Genomic DNA, 20,477 nt, shown 5'->3' on the forward strand with positions numbered 1-20,477 from the left:
CTCCAGTTCACACAGGGACTGGCTCTGTCCTGGGCCACCAGCAGCATCATCACCAACCTGGGCAGTCACATGGACTAACATGCGGCCCCTCGAGCTGACCCAGAACAAGACCACGAGAGTCTTTTTTCTTTCAAATGCAGTTCTTTTCCAACATTGCTTGCAACAGCTTTGGTGCAGAGGTTTGGGGGCTGGGGGGCAGGGGAAGCATGTGGAAAAAAGAAAGGAACAAAACAGCCAATTGCACAAAGCCTTTCCTCGGAAAAGCCCAGGCTCTGGGGTGGTCGGGACTTGTGGCTCCCTCCCCCACAACCCCTGGAGCCCCGGCTTTGCTGGTCCAGGCACAGATGGGGCTGCATCCCATTCCCCGTGTAGAGAGCTGTCTGGGAGGGAGAATGGCTGCGTGGATCTCTATGTGTGAGTCTGTGTGTGTGTGTGTGTGTATATATATATATATATATATAATAGGCTACAATAGAAAATTCTCTCCCTATGTATAAATATAAAACACTGGTATCCAAACAGGACACCATGGCTAACTAAAGTGCTTGACAGAAGTTGGGCATGTAGAAATATGTAGGTGAAACTCTGCATCCTGAGTGCCCAGGACACGGGAGGGAGCTGGCGAAGCGAAAACATGGAGAGAGGGCGTGCTGGCCACACTAGGGCAGCAGAGGCACTCTGGCCTCCCGTGGCCTTCTCGGCCTGTCTGGTCTCCATCCCACGTCAACACCAGGCTCGCCTCATCTCCACCTTTTCCCTGCTTTCCTTACTGTGCTGCTGTCCACGAGGAGAACGGCCTTGGAAAGCCAGGCATGGGGGAGAGCTGTTCCCACAGGGGAGCCTGGTCAGCCTGGGCCCACGGCTTTCTCCGCCCACAGGGCTGGGAGTCAAGGAGTCCTGTGGACGCTGATGGCCAGAGAGGAGGAGGGTTACTGTCAAAATCATTAATAATTTCAGCATTACGACACTGTCGCTCCTCTAGGCCAGGACCTGTGTCTCTCCTCCTGGGCCTCCTGCCTGGGTGGGGGCTGGAGGGAGCAGGGAGGGAGTCTTAGGGCAGCTGACCTAGGAAGCCGTCCTTTTCACTGCAAGCCCCAAGCAAAGCATCAGCGCCTCCACCAGCCCCAAGACCCCACCCTGCAAAGCAAGAGCCATCTCATCTCAGACACGCAGAAATGCCACAGGCAAGTGGTCGTCAGAGCTTCAGGGAGTAGCGGGGCCCCAGAGACAGGCCCCCGAGGACACATTGCTACAAGAATGGGTTCGTGGTAGGAGGTTTAGAGGCAAACGGGCTAGATGAGGATCCAGTCTGGAAAGAAACAAGAACCACCACAAATTGTTAGAATAGGGAGGAAAGCCTGGAGGCTACAGAAGAAATGCAGCCCAGGATTCCCTTCTCCTTAAAAATTACTGCGCTGAGGGAAGTGGAAGGTGAGGGAGGCAAGCGGAGGGCCCAGGAGGTGTGGAGGACGACAGCCCAGAAGAGCTGAGGCCCCTCAACTGGCCCCCGCATTCCTGGCTGGGACACAGCAGAATTTCCCAAGGAGGGGATCTGAGCTCTGTCCCACGTTGCCCTCTTCTTCTGGAAGGGTTCTGTCCAACCCCACCCACCAATCCTGCACCCCTCCAATCCCCCGTGAAAGGTCATGCCCCATGCCAGGGCATGGCCTGCCCTGGGGCACTCACCATGAAGGGGTTAGTGGAGACCCCGGCTGGCTGGCTCAGTGGCCTCTGCCCCAGCTTGGCTGAGCCCAAGTCTCCAAAGGAAGAGCCTGGGAGGCAAAAGCAAAAAGTCAGCAGACACAAGCCCTGCCCCCCACCCCCTCCCATGCTGGTGCCGGCCACTCCACCCTGACTCTCTGCTGGCCGCACAGCTACATCCCAAGGCAGGAGGCCAGAGGGGGGATTCCTACAGTCGGGAGTAAAAGTGGAGCACAGAGGACACAGGCAGGTCTGCTGCTTCCCTGGTCCCCTCTACTGGTCCAAAAGGGAACTAGCTCAGATGTCTGGCTCCCTAATACATAGTTGTATCATGCACACACACATGCACGCGCACACACACACACACACTGAATCCCTTACCATTCTGCTGCTGAGTCATTGGGGTCTGTGGGGGGAAAAGTGGCGGTGGGAAGGGGCTGGCAAAGGCCGTGGTGGGTGGCACTGTCTGCGGGAAGCCAGGCCCAGCACTGCTCATCCCAAAGCCAGGCCCTGTGGAGTGAAGGACACAAGGCTCAGCTGAGGTTCCACCTGGGAGGCTGGGGAAGAGTTCTTCCTAGGTCCCTCCAAGACGGGGAAGTGGGATATAGTTTGTCCCTCCCCAGAGGTACCCAGTAGAAGGACCCTGCATGAGCCCCGGGAGCCCTCAGCGTCCACACATCCTGCCCTACCTGCCCCTCCCCTGCCCGTGGCCTGTGGCTTGCACAGCAGGGCAGTCATGAGCATGGGCACAATGGGGAACTGGGCCAGCTTTCTACTACCTGTTACCCCGCATCAACTGAAGCAAAGCATTAGCCCTCTCTGTACCTCAGTTCTCTCATCTCTAAAATGGGGACCATGCCTATTTCCTTGGACTGCTATGAAAATTAAATAATGGACGGAAAGCCCTCAGCACTGGGCCTGCCACGTGGGTCAGCATGGTGGGGAATGCCATTCTTTCTTCCTGGCCCCAAGGCTTTTGAGAACAATCAAAAAGCAAAAAGGAGGGGGGCATGAGCGTGAGTTTGGAGAGAGAAAGGCAGAGGCTGGGGAGGGACAGGAGACCACAGGACTCTGGCTGAGGAGGGCAGGGAACAGGGCCATGGTTTCTGGTGGGACACAGAAGGGAGGGAGGCCTGAAGGTTGGGGAAAAAGAATCACTGCCACCACCAGTCACAGGTGAACCTTCAGAACAGGCTCAGGTGAATGGCAGTCTGTTTTGTCTAATTCTGAAATTCTGGTTGGGTGATTTGGATGCCTCTACCTTTTGCCACTAGGTGGCCTGAAAACTAAATGGGTCTGGCCTGAGCTGGTCAAGGGTGAACAGGAAGCTGCCTGGCACTCCTCCTGACGGTGGGGGCAAGGGTGTGAAGGGGCATTTGTGTCCTGGAGAAAGTCAGGGCCAGGGGACAGTCTGGGAGGCTTACCTGTGGCCAAGCCGTTGGGCTGGAACGGGTTGGTGGAAGGCAGCTGGGGGTGAGCAGCAGGGGTGGTGAAAGGGTTGAAGGCTGCTCGGGGTGGAATAGGGTGGAGGTGGGAGGAAGAGAGAGTTATTTTTTTCTCATTTGGTTAATGTGATAACTGATCCTTCCTCTCAGTCCTGGTGTGCATCTCTCCACCCCGTTCCCTGTCCAGAGTCCCTAATTTCCTCTCGGCCTTGGATCCCCTCCCTGGGTATCTACACAAGAGACTCACCTCCAAAGGCAAGCCCTGCGCTGCCGCCTCCACCAGTGGTGGCTGATTGGAGCGTGGGGACCTGGCCGGCCATTCCGAAGATGCTGCGACATGGAGAGAGAAGTCGGCATGCCCATTATCCAGCACCAAGGAGGTAAGCTGGGCAGGGGACCAGGAGATGGCAAACCCCATCCTGCTGGACGCAAGGCGCTGAGTGGCCTGGGAAAAGCCAGGCCAGGCCTTCTTGGCTGGCTCTCCTGCCTGAAGGTGAGCTCACCAGTGGCTGGACCTACCTGCCAGGGATGCCTCCAGCTGATGCCCTGGGTCCCAGGAGGCTGCCCACATCTGCAAGGCTGTTGGGCTGACTGGCAGGTGCCAGAGAGGCACCAAATGGAGTCACCTGGCTGCTCCCTGGGCAAGCACAGGAAAACAGTAAAATGGAGTGCTTGGCGTGAGACGGTGAGACTGGATGGAAGGGGCAGGAGAGATGGAGGCAAGGGTGCAATGGGGAGGGAGGGGAGTGATGGCACCAACTGGGTCCTTTGAGCCAGCCCGTTCGTCCCCCGATCGTCCAGGTCTGGAGGGCTTATCTCCCACAGAGAATTCTAGGCAACGTGATACTCAGCCCCTGTCAATTCACTTAAGCGCTCAAAACTGCCACTGCTGAGAGAAAAGCAGTTCTTCCTCATGGGTCATCATCCTTCCTGCTCTACTCTGGCTTACACTTTCCACTTTTTCCTTAAGAGATGGAAAAGTTGGTCCTTTCCCTAAACCTGCATTTCCATTTATGGATAAACCATATGAAGGGGCAGGTAGAGGGGGTGGGAGAGGAGCTGTGACAGGTAGAAAGGCTTGGGCGCTTGGGGACTAACGGAGCGTGGAGGTGGCACTGGAGGGGACAAGCAGAAATCTCTGGCCTCCCCAGCACTGTTCCCACCCCCATCGGAGCCGCCTCCTCTCCCATCATGGGGAGACAGCCCCCCTCCGCCCAACACCATGACCTCAGATCAGGTCTGGGACACACTGCTCACAGGACAGGGCCCACTGCAGGGTTCTCCCGCCCTCCCTGGAGAGGAGGGGAGGCCCAAGACCTGCAGGGGCAGGGCAGCGGAAACACTCGGTAGGAATGGCTGTGGGGCAACCTGAAGCGTATTTGTGGAGAAGGGGAACATGCCCGCAGAGGCGGAGACGGTTGAGGTGAAATTCAGGTAAGAGAGTGGAGGGGACAAAACCTTGTAGAGAGTGGGACAGGAGGTGGTAACCTTGACCAGGGAAGATCCTTTTCTTTCTTAGAGACAAGGAGGGAAAGGAAAAGTAAGGACCCCAGGCAAGGAGGGAGAGGGCAGAGCCAGGGTGGTTCCCAAATCCCTGGCCCCTCAAACCTCAGCACCGATTTCTTGTCTGTAAATTTGGGGGCTTTTTCCCGAATGCCTCAGAACTGTAATTTGAATCTCTATGCTCTTCTTTTCCGAAGGGTGAGTTTCTCCAAAGCCTCCTGGGAAGGGTGTCTTCCCTGCGCCAGGCACGGAGCCTAACTCCGGGGACCCGGCTCTAACTGGGGGAAGTTGGAAACCCGGCAGGGAAGACAGGGGCCCAGGGCCTGCCTGCCGCGAGGCTGCAGGGATGTGCTGCTTCCGGAGTGCCTGCACGGGGAAGGCAGCACTCCCCTCGGCTGCTGTCCCTCCCCAGCCCTGTGCTCAGCTGTAGTGTCACTGCGCTCGCTGGTCTTCAATCCTCTGCAACCTCCAGGCCAGCAAGGAAAGCCAGCAGGCTGGTGGTGGGTCTTCTGCTTCTCAAGACCCCAGGCCTTGCCTTTGCGCGACTGGCTCAAGGTACATGGAAATTTCCAAGCAAACATGGCTCCCTGGCCTTCTTTGGGTCTGACTCTTCAGTCCTGTTCTGGGCCCTCCTGTCAGGGCACTCCCCTTGGCGAGGACCAGGTCCTCAGCCTTCCCAGGCTGGCAGGGGCTCTCGTCTGGCGGCCACAGTGCTGTGAGCCTCCTGGCGGACACTAGAGGGCAGAGCCGGCCCTCGCTCAGCAGGGGTCGGCACCCCACCCAGGGCCCGCGTTCTCAGAAGGGAGGCCAACGCTAGGAATACCTGCGCTCTCATTGGCTTCTTACCCGCTTCCAGAGCCTCACTGCACACAGCTGGATTTGTAGACTTGCCTGATAACAGCTTCAAGGGAAACTGCACTTTTAGAAACCTCCCCTTCTCCACACTCCCCCTCAGAAATATAAAAATACTACCAGGCTTGTCAGGAGAGACACCCACCTCTCCCCCAAATCTTCCTACTTCCTCCCCAGTGGCTCTTTGTGCCACGTGCACAGAAACACCCTCGTGATCACGGTGTGCACGGAAGTGAATGGCATCTGCCGCTGGCCAGGCATTTGGTTTTGGCCAAGTCACTGGCTAAGTTGAGCCAGTTTCCTCAACTGCAAAACAGAGATCTTTCTTTCCGCGTGGGGCTCATCCATGGTGGTGGGTGCTGGGTCTGGCCCTGGGCTGTCTGCTTTGGAGGTGACTAGACTCAGGACAAAGGGTCCCTCCCAGGTTCAGCCTGGGACGTCTCCAGGGCTGATGCCTCCCTTCTCTCCTTTAAGGCTTTGCCCATTAAGCTCTCTCTTTAAAGGAATCAGTTGCACTAGGAATGCATTTCTGGGTGGACCAATTTATAACCACCTTGTAATAGGCTGTTTCCTTTCCAGGTCTCATTCCAGGGAATACTTCTCTCTTGTTAAATTGACTATTCAGGTACCAATTTACATTCTTACCAACAGCATATAAAGGAGCCTATTTCCCCATGCAATACCGGCCATGATTAATCTTTTAAGTTTGTGTGAGTATGATGTGCACAATTATTGTCCTACCCTAATTTGCATTTTCCCTGATCAGTTAGATTGAGAATATTTTCATGGTTTTTTTTTTCTGGCTATTAGCTGCTTACATCCCTTGTCCATTATTCTTTCTTATTAATGGCAGTTTTAAAGAGCACATTATGGCTATTAGCTTTTTGTCTATTTTCCATGTTTTAAGTGTGTATCCTCTCCCTACCTGCTTCATGCCTTTAAGGACATGAAACATTGTTTTGGAACACTTATTAGGACATCTTTGTTTAGGACATCTTTTACTATATAGAATAATGTGACCTCTGCAATTTCTTTTTGTCAGAACTTCTGGAGATTTTGTTTCCTAGTATACGGTCAAATTTTAAAAGGGCTATATGTTTGAAAAAAATATATATTCAGTCTTTTGGTTACAAAGTTCTACTTATATTTCTTAAGTCAAACTTGCTAAAGTGTTACTCAAATGGTCTACTTCCTTCCTTCCTTGTCTGTCTACTCCATCTGTTAATCTTCTGAGAGAATCTATTCCAGTCGGTTTATGAGATTTTCACTGTGTCTAATGGTTTTTGCTTTACAAATTTCAAGGCTACCCTGGCAGTTACTTTAAGTTCATGATGTGAGAACTTTGCTGTGAATTTTGACTTTTATCAGTATAAAATGTCTTTTCTTGTTCCACACAAAAAAATTAAAACCAAAAACCACCAACCAGTTCACGGTGGGAGGGCTGTGGGCAGAGCAGAGTCAGGAAGTCTGCACTTGGGCCGGGCTCTGCCACTCTGTGGGCTGCATAGCTAGGGAAACTGCTGGGCTGCCTCCTCTGTAAAAAGGCTAAATTTGAGGGGTTCCTTTCAAACCTCAAAACTCCAGGGCCAGAGGACCTGAGATAGAGGCTTCTACCTCGGGCAGGCTGTGGCGCGGGGCGGGTGGAATAACTTACCAAAGCTGGAACTTCCAGTTAGCATCCGACTGGCTGGTAGTGAGGGTAGGGGAGGGAAAAGGTGGGGAGGGGAGGGGGAGAGAGAGATTGTGTAAGTCACCGGCTGTCCCAAGTCTTCACACACAGTGCTCGGGCTGCCCACTGGTGTGCAGGATGTCCAAAGGAAGGGGGCAGCCTGAAAGCTCTGAAGACTGATGTCTGGAGTTTAGGGAGGAACCGAATGCTTTAAGGTGGCCTTTGGACTCTCCTTCAATCTCATAACACGAATGGCACGACACAGAGTTTGCAGGTTCTGTTCCAAGAAGGATGCGTGAGGACTTCTGGGGACCACCTTGGACGCTGACCCCGCCCCATGAGCAGCATACAGCAGACAGTCAGAGCACTCCAGGGGAAAGGTCATGTCCTCAAGTTTTCTAGGTCTCAGGTCTCCCACACTTCCCAGTCAGCGGCCTCCTGGCACACAACCTGCACAGTTCCTGCTGCGGTTGTAGCCATTTTCCTTACATGAAAAAACAGAATGAGAGCCCCTTCCTCTGACAAGCATCTCGTCAGTCTCCTCTCATCCTCCCCCTGGAGCTTCCTCTCTTTGTTCAGTTCTTTGGGTTGGTGCAGATGTGAATGAAGGGCGAATACGGGTGTGGACAACCAGACGCAGTTACGAGAGAGAAAGAAGCCAGAGGGGCAGAGTTTACCTGGGGGTGCCGGCGGGGCCTGGAAGGGGGCTTGGCCAGCCGGAGGAAGGCTTCCAAATGCAGAAGAGCTGGGGCTACTGCCAAAGGCATCGAAGTTGGCAAAGCCCCCATGGGAAGGCGTCTGGCCTACGGGTGGAGAGGATACACAGGTTATATTTACATAGAACGTATGTGTAATCTACATCACGTAGACTAATTCCGAAGGCCAAAGGCCACTCAATGGGACATCTGCCTTCCCACAGGTTCCTCTTCAAAGGGAGGTGGCAGAAGCCTAGAGCAGACAGCCAGACACATGCGAGGGAAAGGGCATTTCAGGGGCCTCCAAGTTCATTCCCCGCTTTCATCCTTACTCCATGAGGCATTATTAACATTTTTGTCAGCACCTAGTCTGGGCAGAATCATGTGAAAAAATTTTTGTTGGTGGGAAAAGGCTTAAAAAAGGAAAAAGGGAAACTAGATAACCACTTGGTTCAACCCTCTATTGGCTGGTGCTGATCTCTGGGAAGAGGGCAGGGGAAATGGAACATGTAACAATCCCCTCCCCCCAACTTAACAGAGAGGGAAAGTAATAAAAAAGCTATTTCTAGAGTTCTAAACAGAAGTGCTAGGAGCCCCCAGCTGTAATGCTTCATGGCCAAACTCCCAAACATCCTCCCTGCTGTCCTCGTCTAACCCCCACCATTCCGGCTGCAATGCTTCAGAATTACCGCCACATTCAGTCCCATGATGAGCCAGCCACATGAATCTTGGTCACCCCAAGGGAGTGAATTCCTTGTGTTACGGGTGCCTATGCTGTAGGAAGGTTCTCCTCCCAAGTCCCACTTACCCCCAAAGGCTGGAAACGCAGCAAAAGCTGGTGCCACCTGGGGCGCAGCAAAGGGGTCCCCGCCGATGTCAGCCAGCAGATCAGTGCTGGCCTTGACTGAGGAGTGGGGAGGAGGCTGAGCGCTCCGGGGCTGCGATGTCCGAGGCTGAGACTGACTGACAGACTTGGAGGAGAAGGCAGTACATACAGCATTTGGAATCCCAGACATGACCCAGGCCCCTGCATGGCTCCCCGGGCTGCCCCCAGATAGGCAAGTGGAGAGAGAAGAGAGGGAGAAACTGCCCTCAACCGAGAGGTTTCTCGGGCAGAAGCTGTCTTTGCCCGTCTCATACCTAACTCTTGTCTTCTCAGTCCACTAGCTCCGGATACCACACACTTTAGAGCATGTTAGTCCAGGTGGCCCTGAGATATACAGGGATGTTGCCCAACAGTCCCCCTGCGGCTGTCACCTCCTTGTCTTTCCCAGGTGCTTGAAGCAGTGTCCTGACCTCTCCGTTTTCCCTTAAGAGGAAGGGTCAGATTTGAAGTTGATACTCTGACTTCCCTAAATACCACTTCTTGTTGGGTTCTTTCTTCCAAAACATGCAAGTCCAAGGTAAGAGATACAAGACAGGTAACAGCAGGGCTGAGAACCAACTCACACCTCCTGTACCGTTGGCTGCTAAGTCCAGGGAATCTGACCTAGGAAACTGACACCATCTCCCAAATCCCAAAATAATGTTAACCTTCAGATCTGAGAGTTACCTGGCTGGAGGTGGAGGCAGCAGCAGAGAGAGATGACACGGGATCCCCCAGAAGTGTCCGCAGGGGCTTCCCTTCCGGGATGGAGCCCTGGACAGGGGTGGAGGCACTGCCTTTGCTATAAGCAGGCCCCTTGACTTGGTCTGGGGGGACATACCTTTAAGAAAGAACAGTTAGGCTGAAAGGAGAGGGTAAAACCTTGAGCCTTGCTCAGCTTACATACTCGAGAAAACACAGATTACAGCAGTCAAAGTCCTCTCGCATTTTCCCTACTAATTCTCTTTTTTGAACTAAAGGGAATTTAGCAACTTAGCAAAGTTCTGCCTCACCACCTGAGCTCCCCCTTTACTGTCAGATGTTCATTCTTTCCCTACAGCAATGTTCACTTTGCTCTTCGCTTCTGCCTGTTTTCCCCTCTTCTCTCCCTCCTCTTTCTGGCACTCAAACCATCTGGGCTTCAAGAAATAAACACCTGCAGTGGTGCTGATGGACAGGCGGGCCTATTCTTCAACTTCCTCCCAAAGTTCCCCCTCTCATCTCCTGGGGGAGTCTTCAGGTTCCTTTTTCTCAGCTCCACAGAAAAAGTTCCTGCCGCCTCATCTTCCAAGTGCTCACAGTCTATCCTGCTGGCCCCTGCTACTCCGGATGGAATCCCCTTCCACAGTGGATGTGGTCTCTCCTTGGGACGTGCCTTCTTTGTCCCGAGGACACCCCTGGAGGGACTCCAAAATGCTGTTTTATCCCCACCAGTCTCCTTGCTCCCTGCATTCTCTTCTCCACCCCACAGTTACCCCTCAACATGCACACACCCCAGAAATCAAACAATGGGAAGTGACACCTGGGGAGAGGAAAGGCAAGAGATGCCGATTCCTCAGCAGGAAAACAGGGTACCTATAAATCCTGGGTTAACAGTATAAAGCTATAGGACATGTGCTCCCAGCTGCCTCGCTCCATAAATGAGATCAGCTAAGCTGTATAAAACTAAGCCACACTCCCTGGTAGGGGGCTGAGCTCTCCCCTCAGTTGGCCATCTCCCTGAAAGAAGGGACATCAAATCGGCCAGGTTAGTGATTGAGAGCAAGTTGCTCTTTCCTGTACCCTTATTATTTTGAAGTCAGAATTTAGCCCTAACTTTAGCATGTGAGTGGAATAGATTCCACCCTCAGCTGGCCTTTGGGAGAAGCCTCAATTCAGCTCTGGAAACTGGACTGTCAGATGAAGCATGTCTGGGACACACGTGTCCAGAGCCATCTCTTTCCTCCTCCTTACCATCTCTTCTTCTCATATTTTTCCTGAAGAAACTCCTTCACCTTCTGAGGATCCCTGGAATCTGGTATTAAAGATGTCCGAGCATCAAAAAGACCCAGCCAAATCTTCCTGCAAACCTAAAGGAATGGAGTCAGGTAACAGCGGAGTTGGGGCAGAAAGCACGAAATGGGAATATACCATTTCCAGCTCATTCATCAATAAAGGTGCACTGAGCACAGACACAGTGCGAGGATCTGGGTGTACCTACAAACACAGACATGATCCCTGTCCTCACAGAGGTCATCACCTAGTGGGGAGGTCATGCCTTAGATAAATAAAAATAAATCTATAATTACATATCGTGACAGAAAACAGTGGGCCATGAGAATTATGGGAAACTTAATTTGGATGGGGGTGGGGCAGGAACGACGGTCAGAGCTGAGGTTTCCAGAGCATCCTGTAGAGGTCTTTGTTTGCATCCTCCAAGTACGTCAGTCACCTGTAAGCTAGGGGTACTGCTAACACCAAGGCTGGCATCTCCCTACCAGCAAGTTTTAGCTGGAGAAGGGGTTTAACTCACTGTCAAGTAAACGACATGGGCTTAAAGCCAGTTGCTGAGGTTCAGGTCAGCAGAGCTGGCTCCAGCTCTTATAGGGGTGGCCCAGTCCGTTCTGAGTGCTCATCGGCATGGCACATGTCCCTCCTCGAGTGCCCAGGGCCACCCCCCACCCCCAGAGATCCTGCTCCTTCCCCTGATTCCTCCAACCAGGGGCCTGGACAAACCACAATTTGTATAACTAAGATTTCATAAATATTAGATCAGATAAGATTAGATACCTGACATACTGAAAAATAAAGAGAAATGGGGACAGAACAGAAAACTGTAGGGTTTTTCTATAATCCTGAGGCAACAGTCCATCGACCGACCATTAGGAAGCACAGCACGCAAGCGCTCCGTCTGTGGCCGCTCACCTCGTTTCCCCGGGACTGCAGGAACACTACCTCAGGCTCCGTGAAAGTTGTCATGGAGATGGACTTGACTCGATGGGGGGGGTTCAGGCCTCTCCTGTGGGAGAGAAACAGAAAGAGAAGTAGAATGCAGTCAACACTGCAGGTTGGTTTGTGGGAGGAGAGGGAGGGAGAAAGTATAAAACAACACATAAATTAAACTGATGGAAGCTACTTCCTAATTCAAGGAAAGAAGGGAAGTAAATGTTTTGGAGGCTTCTAATGAGAGACAGGGACGAAAGTCAGGAACATGCTGGAAGCCCAGTCATTCTGGAGAGGAGGGTAGAGCCTGCCCATCGGAAGCCTCCTCCACCTTGGCTCAGCCCCCAGCAGTTCAGTGTTCAGGCTGAGGGGGACTTCTGGGAACACAGACATGTGATCACTTTTCATTTCCTGCTTTATCAGTTTTAGACCTACAGCACATCCTCAAGGTCCCAGAGCCCATGAAGATACAAATTCCTCAAGCATGAGGGAGGCCAAAAATGAAGGCCCACGACTATTCTTGATAGTCCGAACAAAGATCGGATGTGGAGACAGAAGAGTCCCTAGGCTGGCTGCCCCTCCTCTTGCCAACACAGGAGGCTGGGAGGGTGCAGGGAGGGAGAGGGGCCCTCTCTTTTAGGAAGCGATCTCTGGGAAGAGAAGTATTCCAGACTTTCTCACTTCTAGATCTTTCAATGAAGCAGGAGGAAGTCAGGTTCAACCATGAGATACAAGACTGGCCTGAGTCAGGAACAGGTACCCTGGAGTGATGCTTTTGTGCCAGCTCTGTGTGTTCTGTTAACTCCCTGGGAGTCCACTTCTGCCCACAGATGCCCTGTGGCGATTACAGCAGAGAAGGCTTCCTTGCCCCCACTCAGCCGCCCTCCGGAGCATTCTAACAGGAACTTGGGGCTGAGCCAGGCAGCGTTTCAGAGGTTCCCTTTTCCTCACCTTCAGTTTTACTCTAGTGTTGTCCTACTGCCCTCATTAGATTAAAACAAAACTGGCTGAACCAAAACAGATAAACTAGACCCTGGGACCAGGAGTGAAAGACCACACAGGCACACGTAGGAAAGACGGTCTCAAGTCATCAGGCCTATTTGGGCTTTTACTCCCCGGGGGAAAAAACGGGCAAAGCAAGATCCTGGTTGATGCCTTTAGGAAAGCAAACAAAACTTACCAAATGGAAATCTTAGGGAAAGGTGGAGAGAGCACACATTTAAGCTTACAGGCGCCTGGAGGACTGGCAGTGCATGTGTTAGTGTAAGTGAAGGCAGCCCAGGTTGGGAGAAGGGACAAGTGACAGAGTACAAAGTAAACAGTGAAGGGCAGCTGCTCTTTTGGGTGATAAATTACTGATGATGGGGTTCTAACAAAGGACAGGAAGGACCCTGGGGGCTCCAACTGGGGGTGTTTTGAGCACTTCTGCTACTAGACTTCAATGGGTCTCAAAAGACCCCTTTAAAGGATAAACAATATCCAGGAGGACTCCTGCCCCTCCCCCCCCCAGGAAACGTAAGAGCAGGGAAAACTAAAAGCAAGGCTGTGTAACCAGGCGTCAGACAACAGCTCTTAAACTTGATTTGACCCGAAGACGCTCTTCTGATTGCGTTGCAGAGCTATTCCGGCTTTCTCTCCTGAAGTCTGTCTTACCAATGGCTTGATTTGGTTTTGTTCCGAAGTCCAGCCGGCCTGCTTTTATACTCTTTCCTTTGCCCTTTCTCACCTTAACCACTACGCCCTTCCCCCTGAGACGCCAGGCCTTTCTGAAGTCTAGCCAGAGCAGACCTCTCTGTTCCTATGATCTGGATCCTCCACTTCACCTCCCACTCACAAATATTTACCTTGCTAAAATACAAGGCATTGTGGCAGGCACTGGGGGGGGGGATACAAAAATTACAGGACCTAGTCCTCCATCACCAGGCACTTGCTTACAAGAAAGACCCAGGGAGCCTGGGCAAGGGTAGGTCTCAACGCAGCAGGGTGCCATTTAGGCACACACAGTCAGATCAGGGAGAAATGTGGCACCAGGATGCTGTGGGGAGGAGAGAGAAATGGTCATGGGAAAAGTAGAATGTCTTATGTTTACACTAGAAAAACAGATTCTAAGCCTATCACAAAAAGGTCATTGACATTTCCTGAAAGGACAACCAGGAACTGTTAGCAGAGCATAAACAGGGAGGTGTGCTTCCTTGGGTGGGGTTGGGAGCCAGGAACTTAACCCACTCATCAATCTAGAGGGGGTGCTTAGAACAACAGAACTTCCTATGGCTGAGCTTGGACTGGAGGAGGTTTTTTTGGGGGTGGTGTGGGGGGGGGGGAGACAGGATAAAGGGAAGACAGAGAAAATGTGTTTTAGGTGCTTTGGGCCAAATGAATCTGATGGAACAGGATGTTTCCTTAGCACAGTACAAAAAGCACTGCTCTGACCTTGATGTCTGTAGGCTGGATTATGTATAACCAGAGCCACGGTTTGGGGGCAGGGAGAGTCTACAAGGTAACACTCTGCAGCCCAGGAAGAGGGCCTAGTTACGTGGCTTATGACTCAGAGCATTTGTCTCTGAATCACAGAGGCCATTGCTGGCTGAGAGAAGCAATTTCGAAACAAGAGCCCCTCACCTCCCAGTAGGCAGAATCAAATGGTCTAGGAGTGTTGTGCGTTACTGGGTACACACCAGGGTCATGCACTGGGCCAGATGGGAATCACTGGCCTGGAATTAAACAGACCCAGCTCTCCAAGCTGTGCCCAGTCTCCCCAACATAAACTCTCAGCTTCTCCCCAAAAGAAGTGAGAGCTAGAAGGAGGCACTGCCCTTTGGTTATCACAGCAAATCTATTCCGTTATTTCTAACCAGGAGGAGCTGGGGAAGTAGAGATAAACGTATTTGTCCAGAATAGGGCAAGTTTTTCTAGTTGAAAGCAAGTACATTACTAGGACTCAAGCCTTCAGCCCTTCAGCCCAGTCACGATGTCTTTTTATACTTCAGTTTCTTTTTCACGGGGCGCCCAAATGGCATTGGAAGTACTTGGAATCACTCTCTGAAGGACGCTGAATTTCTTGGCAAGCGAAGGGACTTGCAGAGATCCGCAAGTCTGCCCAGTTCCCTCTCTCTCGGCCTCACTCCCCTCCCTTTGATTCTATTCAGCATACTACTATTTCTGCAAATACCAGACCTTTTGTTCCTCTGTGGTCATCACCCTCAAACTGGCCCATATTTTGCTTCTATCTGCGCTTCATAAAAGCCTCAAACCTGCTTCGCTGCTCAGATAAGAAGGTTCTGCCAGGTTGACAGTGGAAAAAAACAGTTCCACCCAGCACCCGAGTTCTTTCGTTTGTGCCAGGTTTGGACTTGGGAATTCCTTACCTCTGAATATTTGTGTTCAAATTCATACACCCTAGATGATGTTTCTTTGCCCCTGGGATTCCATTCCTCTGCCTCTGAGCAGGGTTCAGCTAAACGAGGTTAGGTCTTATCTTGGACCCAAATATTACTAAGAACAGTCCCTGTTAGAGGCTCCTTATAGTCCCTCCTAGGAAGCTCCCCTATAGCCCTTGCTCTAGGGTCAGTTTCACTAATTCTAGGAAATTTCTTCCTAATCTAAATTCCCCTGCTTCAACCCATTTCTTCTTCAGTGACAAGAACAGCTTCCCTCTCCCAGGGAGCCACATAGAAGCCTGATATTACCAGCTACCTTCTTCTTCAGGCTTAGTCTTAATCCTTTCACATTTTTCCCTTTTTCTTCTCCTTCTTCTGGTCATTTATTATTTTCTTAGGGGGCTTTTCAAGTTGTCCAAGGGCCCTATGTGATAAAGTGCCTAAATCCGTCATTTTAGAGGCTATACCCACCTCTGCTCAGCAGAAGTGACTATGAAGGTGAGGTGGGAGGGGGCAGAGGGATAGGACTAAAATAAGGGCAAGACATATGTCTACCTCTTCAACCCAGACGGATGGAAAACTACTGAATTATTGAACAACCACTACATCTTTCCTTCCATGGAAATAAAAGTGCTTCAGTGGGGAACGGCTCCTATCAAGCCAGATGGGGAAACTAAGGCACCAGGAGGGTAGCAACTTGTCACAAATGAAGAGCTGTCAAGCACGACTCTTGATACCCAGTCCAGAGCTCTGTCCACCTTAATCCTGACTTAATCCCATTGTCAGTCAAGCTGTGTGGAAGCAGAAGAGACAAGTATCCACTACTGAGACCTGAAGGGCGATGGATTAAAGGATGGACCCAAACCCACAGGTCAGAGAAGCATGTCACGTACTTTGCTGAAAAACTGGGTGTCAAAGACAGTGCCCGTCCCTGATGCCAGTGAGATCTCGGGCCTCATCATCTATTTTCTTTTTAAAGAAAAGTGGTTTATCCATTGAGGCATCCAGGCAAACTGGAACAAGAAAGAACACTGAGGCACTGCTTTGGAAATAAATCCCTTTAAGTGGCAATTTTTATCCCTCCTTCGCTTCAAATAGCAGATTCACTTTTTTGTTGACGAGTCAGAAATAGAGATAAACAAGCGCATGTACATACTGGGGAAATTAAAAGGATCTATATCCAGGTTAAGGAAATTAGGTATTGGAAGAAAACCAAATGAATGAAACTAGGTCAAATTTGGGACCTACAATTGTGGCAGCGTGTATGTAAATTTAGAAACGACAGAAACTAGCAGCCTCTCTCTCAGGCCCTCACACCAGCACTGTGGGTTTTTGCTACAGCTGAGAAACTATTTCTCATTAAAAAAGAGAGCAAGGATGAGCTCACACATGCATGAGACAAAGGCATAGTCATCCCCACCCACTAGTATTAAAATCTACATTTTCCTTCAGATCTTGGCAAATTCAACTTTGGCTGGAACAGTCAACTTTGTTCTATCAGTCAGTCCAGCCAGAGGGGAAACCTGGTAATTCTGCTCGCTGCCCCCACAACACTCCAGCCCGCTACGTGGTAGACAGACTTGTAACACACTCAACAGACAACTGGCTTTCAAAAGAAAGCCAGTCCCGCTGTCTCCTTTCTCTGGCTATGGTGCTAAGTATGATACTCCAATTTCCCCCCGCCCCTCAGGATCATCATCTTTTAAGAAAGCATATTTTGACTCTTTTCTTTCTTTTTTTTGGTGGTGGGAGGTAATTAGGTTTGTTTGTTCATTTATTTATTATTTAATGGAGGTGCTGGGGGTTGAACCCAGGACCTTGTGCATGCTAGGCTATACCCTCCCCACCTCGTCTCTTTTCATCATCACATCTCAGTATGAGCTCCCATCACTCTCTAGCCCATGCTGAGCATTATTTTACATCATATTGCTAATCACTACCTGCGATTATATATATAATGATTTATTTAGAGTCCATGCCTTCACAAGCTACGTGAAGACAGGACTCTGTCAGCTGTGTTCATTACCCTATCTCTAGTGCCTAAAACGGTGCCTGGGGCTCGATACTCAACAAACATTTGTTGACTGACTAGACAGATGTGCAGGCTCTTGGCCTACTATGATTTTCACTTCCTGTCACCACAAAATCCTCATCTATGGGCAGTCAACCACGTGGATTTAAGATGTTAAGTGGTGAACGTGACATCGTGGGGCCATGCCTCTCCACTGCCTGCTAGACAGTGCGGTCCCTCCTCACTCCACAGCCAGCAATAAGCACGCCTCACCTCACACTCTGCCTGTGGCCCACCTGCCAGCTCCCAGCCCTTCCCAAGGTACATCAAAGGACACAGGTAATACTCTGGTAAGACCCTCATCGCTTTAGATGCCTTGCCCCGGTCCATGCTCATTAGAACTCCAATTAGCAAAAGAGAGTCCCAAACCACCAGAACCCAGGCAGACAGTCACAGCCAGGGAGACAGCAGCTTTCCTGTAGAGTTTCTTCTGATCTTTCTCTCTTTACAATCTCAACTGTCTTCAGCTCAGCTTCATTTATTGGTCCAGCTTTTTGGTCCTTCACTCTACCCTTACTTCCTGCTAACAAAGGGTTGGCCTAGCTTCTCTTCCCAACTACCAAAATGTGTGCCCTAAAGTCTACCATCAAGAGTCACTCTGAGTGATTCTCATAATGCTTTACCAAAATACTAAGGAAAAATGTCCTTTCTAAAATCTTTTGAAACTTGAAAAAAGGGGATGGGGATTGATAGATTCTCACCATTTGGCCCTATTGGAATTTAAGTTCCTAAGGAGGTAAGCCCCTAGTTGGAAGTACACACAGCCCAGACAGAGACAGGCCTCTTGAAGTCCTTCTCTGTTAAATTAATTGGTCCTTAGGCGACAGTTGCCTCTACCCAAGGTCTTTCCAGATCACTGGTGTTTGACTTTGCATTCATGAGGTCAACAGTAATGATCACAGGGGAAAGTGATAAAGTTCTGCAAACTGCGCACTGATATTTAAGGAGTTAACTTTTCCAGCAAAAGAAACCAGGTTTTGAATGTGAGTCAGATCCCTTGGCCCTCCTTCTGTTCTGATTGAGGAATATTCATTATAGAAGGGAAATGTTATCTGTGGGACCCTTTAAACCAAGAACTATAAAATAATAACAGTGATACCAGCACTTGCCACTTATTCAGTGTTTTATCTTTCATGCCATCACAGCTCATCTTGGGAATGAATTAACGCTGTTTCCTGACATTTTCTTCCTGGGACCTAGACTCTGATTTGTCATCAGTTTGATCCCCCTGCTTCCCTTTACTTCTCTCCAGTCTCTCTATTCGGACTTGCCTTTTCATAAACAGGGTATTCAGGAATCTGCCCTCTTTCTACTTTACGCTAGAAATATCCCTAAACTTGCTCCTATTCACCTCAAAGTACTTGTCCCAGTCTCAAGTCTCTATCCTTTTATTTCATTTGAGTCTCTGTCTCAACTTTTGACACTCCTACTTGTGTTCTAAATCATTGTCCCAAGAGCCAAAATGCTTTTACCTGGACCAAAGTCAAGTCCAACCTCACAACGCACAAGTGAGGTTGATTGGAACATGAAGTTTGGCAAAGGAGGTAAAAACTGAATAGAGAAATAACCCTAAATTGTATGAGGAGACCTGGATCCTCATTTCTAGTCTGCCATGATCATAACTAATATCAAACAACAAATGCTGAAAACAGCACCCCCCATCTGGCACTGGATAAGTTAACTAAACCTGTCTTGCTTCTGTTCTCCCATCTGTCACGAAAGAACAATGCAGCTCCCTCCTCAGCTCCTGAAAGTGTAAGAAGAAACAAGGAAAGCAATTCTAGTTAAAAATGAAACCAACCAAACCAATGTATTAATACTAAAAAAAGTCAAAATAAATCCCTTGATAAACTTATAAAAAATAGACATACAGGCTTGGTATCAGATGTTAGTCATGCATCTAACCAGATAACTCCCTAAGAGGGAAAAAGAACCTTACTACATAACCAGAAATCTGGGCTAGAACTGTGGCTCTGAATTAACTCAGGCACGACCCAAGCGTAGCACTGCAGATTGTACAATAAAACCCCTCAAATCTAGAAAGAGTTGCCAGATGCTACTACCAGGAGCAAGCCATGGCAACAAAGAGCTTAAATGTGTAAATTATTACACTTAAGGATGGCTCATCCAGATCACCAAACCTTTGGAAAAGTTAAGCCCTCTAACAGGGCAACCCAGCAGCGCCTGTCTCTTAGGTTTGTAAGAAATCCACCTCTGGGTACCTCTGGGTAGCATTCCAAAGCCCTGCAAGATTAGGATCTGCTCCTGAACACCGGAACCTGCCATTATCTCTGTGCTGTCAGCCTGGGTTAACTTACCTTGTTTTAAATTGGTTTCTCCATCTCACGCTCCAAGGATGGACACAAGTCAGATGGAAGAAAGGTACTCCTTCATCTTGAGCCCAGTTTGTCCTATCTCTTTCATGTTTGCCCTCCTCCTACGTGAAATTCCCTTTCAAGGTGTTTGTCACCCTCTGGCCCTTTAAATCTCTACCCCCCCCCCATAGTTTCCTTCAATTCTCCCCACTTTCTCCCCACTTTTGGATCGCCTCGCCTCATTTGGGGAGTTTCTCCAGTTCCCTCGATGTCCGTCTTTTCCCCTGCAACGCGACTCGATTCGTATCTTGTCTCCCCTGATCCTTTCCCTTCCCCATGACACCTCTGCAGCAGACGACCCTCTCGGCACATCCGGCGCATCCCAGGCCTCCTCACCGCCCCCGACCTCAGCTCTGTCCCTTAGCCCCGGGTCCCGCTGTCCCCAGCTCCCACTCTCCGCCGGTCCTCCCCCCGCGCCGGTCCACTCACAGGAGGCCGGAGCAGGTGGTGCAGACGAAGCTGCCCACAGTGATATCCACGTAGGTGACCCCGCGCTGGGCGCACTCGAAGCAGTGGCGGTTCCCGGCCTGGCTGCAGCCTCCCAGCTCCCGCACCCGGCGACACCACACTTCGGAGGCTGCCTCCGCCTCCGCCTTTCCTCCTCCGACCCCGCCACCCGGCCCTGGGCCCTTCTTCGCCGCCATCACCATGGCTGCTCAATCCCTCGGATATCCTCCCAGCAAGTCGGCAATCGCCTCTTCAACCACTGCCGCCTTCCCGCCTCCTCAGCCACCTCCGCACGCCCGGCTCCCCTGACAGAAGCTAGAGAGCCGGCGGCATCCGCGCGAGACTCCTCAACCCCACAGCTTCTCCTGTACTGCAAGCTGATTGGTTAGTCTTCTCCACCTCCTTACTCTGATTGGCCCGACATTGGCCGGCCTCGAGTTGCGGGAGCCGCCAACGCCACGCCCCACTGCCTTCAGACCTCAGTCCTCTCGGATAGGCCTGCAGAGACCCTGGCCGCGAGAACTGTGCGTGCTCTCTCCTTGTCCCCGCCCCCTC

General features: G+C 50.8%; 1 protein-coding gene across 5 annotated transcripts; it reads right to left on the bottom strand.

Moving 5' to 3' along the window:
* Positions 1–124: 124 nt before the first annotated feature.
* Positions 125–20,427, bottom strand: AGFG2 (ArfGAP with FG repeats 2). 5 transcript variants are annotated; one of them, XM_064478658.1, is made up of 14 exons: positions 19,419–19,881; positions 18,788–18,847; positions 11,635–11,728; positions 10,684–10,799; positions 9,418–9,571; positions 8,674–8,836; positions 7,848–7,973; positions 7,156–7,188; positions 3,666–3,783; positions 3,394–3,476; positions 3,126–3,206; positions 2,083–2,211; positions 1,687–1,772; positions 125–1,309 (listed from the first exon to the last, which is right to left on the bottom strand). In XM_064478658.1, exons 2-14 carry the CDS (start codon positions 18,808–18,810, stop codon positions 1,250–1,252), a joined length of 1,266 nt encoding a protein of 421 aa, XP_064334728.1. In that variant the 5' UTR covers positions 18,811–18,847; positions 19,419–19,881; the 3' UTR covers positions 125–1,249. The 5 variants fall into 5 exon arrangements, with proteins under 5 accessions (XP_064334728.1, XP_064334729.1, XP_031288451.2 ...); XM_064478659.1 differs by lacking the exon at positions 19,419–19,881 and having other exon boundaries at positions 18,788–18,921; XM_010999042.3 differs by lacking the exons at positions 18,788–18,847; positions 19,419–19,881 and adding an exon at positions 19,905–20,426 and having other exon boundaries at positions 126–1,309.
* Positions 20,428–20,477: the final 50 nt, after the last annotated feature.

The sequence above is a fragment of the Camelus dromedarius genome, chromosome 24 (genome assembly GCF_036321535.1).
Source record: "Camelus dromedarius isolate mCamDro1 chromosome 24, mCamDro1.pat, whole genome shotgun sequence".
Taxonomy (NCBI): Eukaryota; Metazoa; Chordata; class Mammalia; order Artiodactyla; family Camelidae; genus Camelus; species Camelus dromedarius.

Coding starts and splice junctions, on each gene's coding strand:
- AGFG2 (XM_010999042.3), bottom strand. CDS start 20,125: ATGGTGATGGCGGCGAAGAAGGGCCCAGGGCCGGGTGGCGGGGTCGGA. Junction 10,800..11,634: donor TGCAGTCCCGGGGAAACGAG/GTGAGCGGCCAC, acceptor CCATTCCTTTAG/GTTTGCAGGAAGATTTGGCT. Junction 9,572..10,683: donor AAATATGAGAAGAAGAGATG/GTAAGGAGGAGG, acceptor TCTTTCTTAAAG/GTATGTCCCCCCAGACCAAG.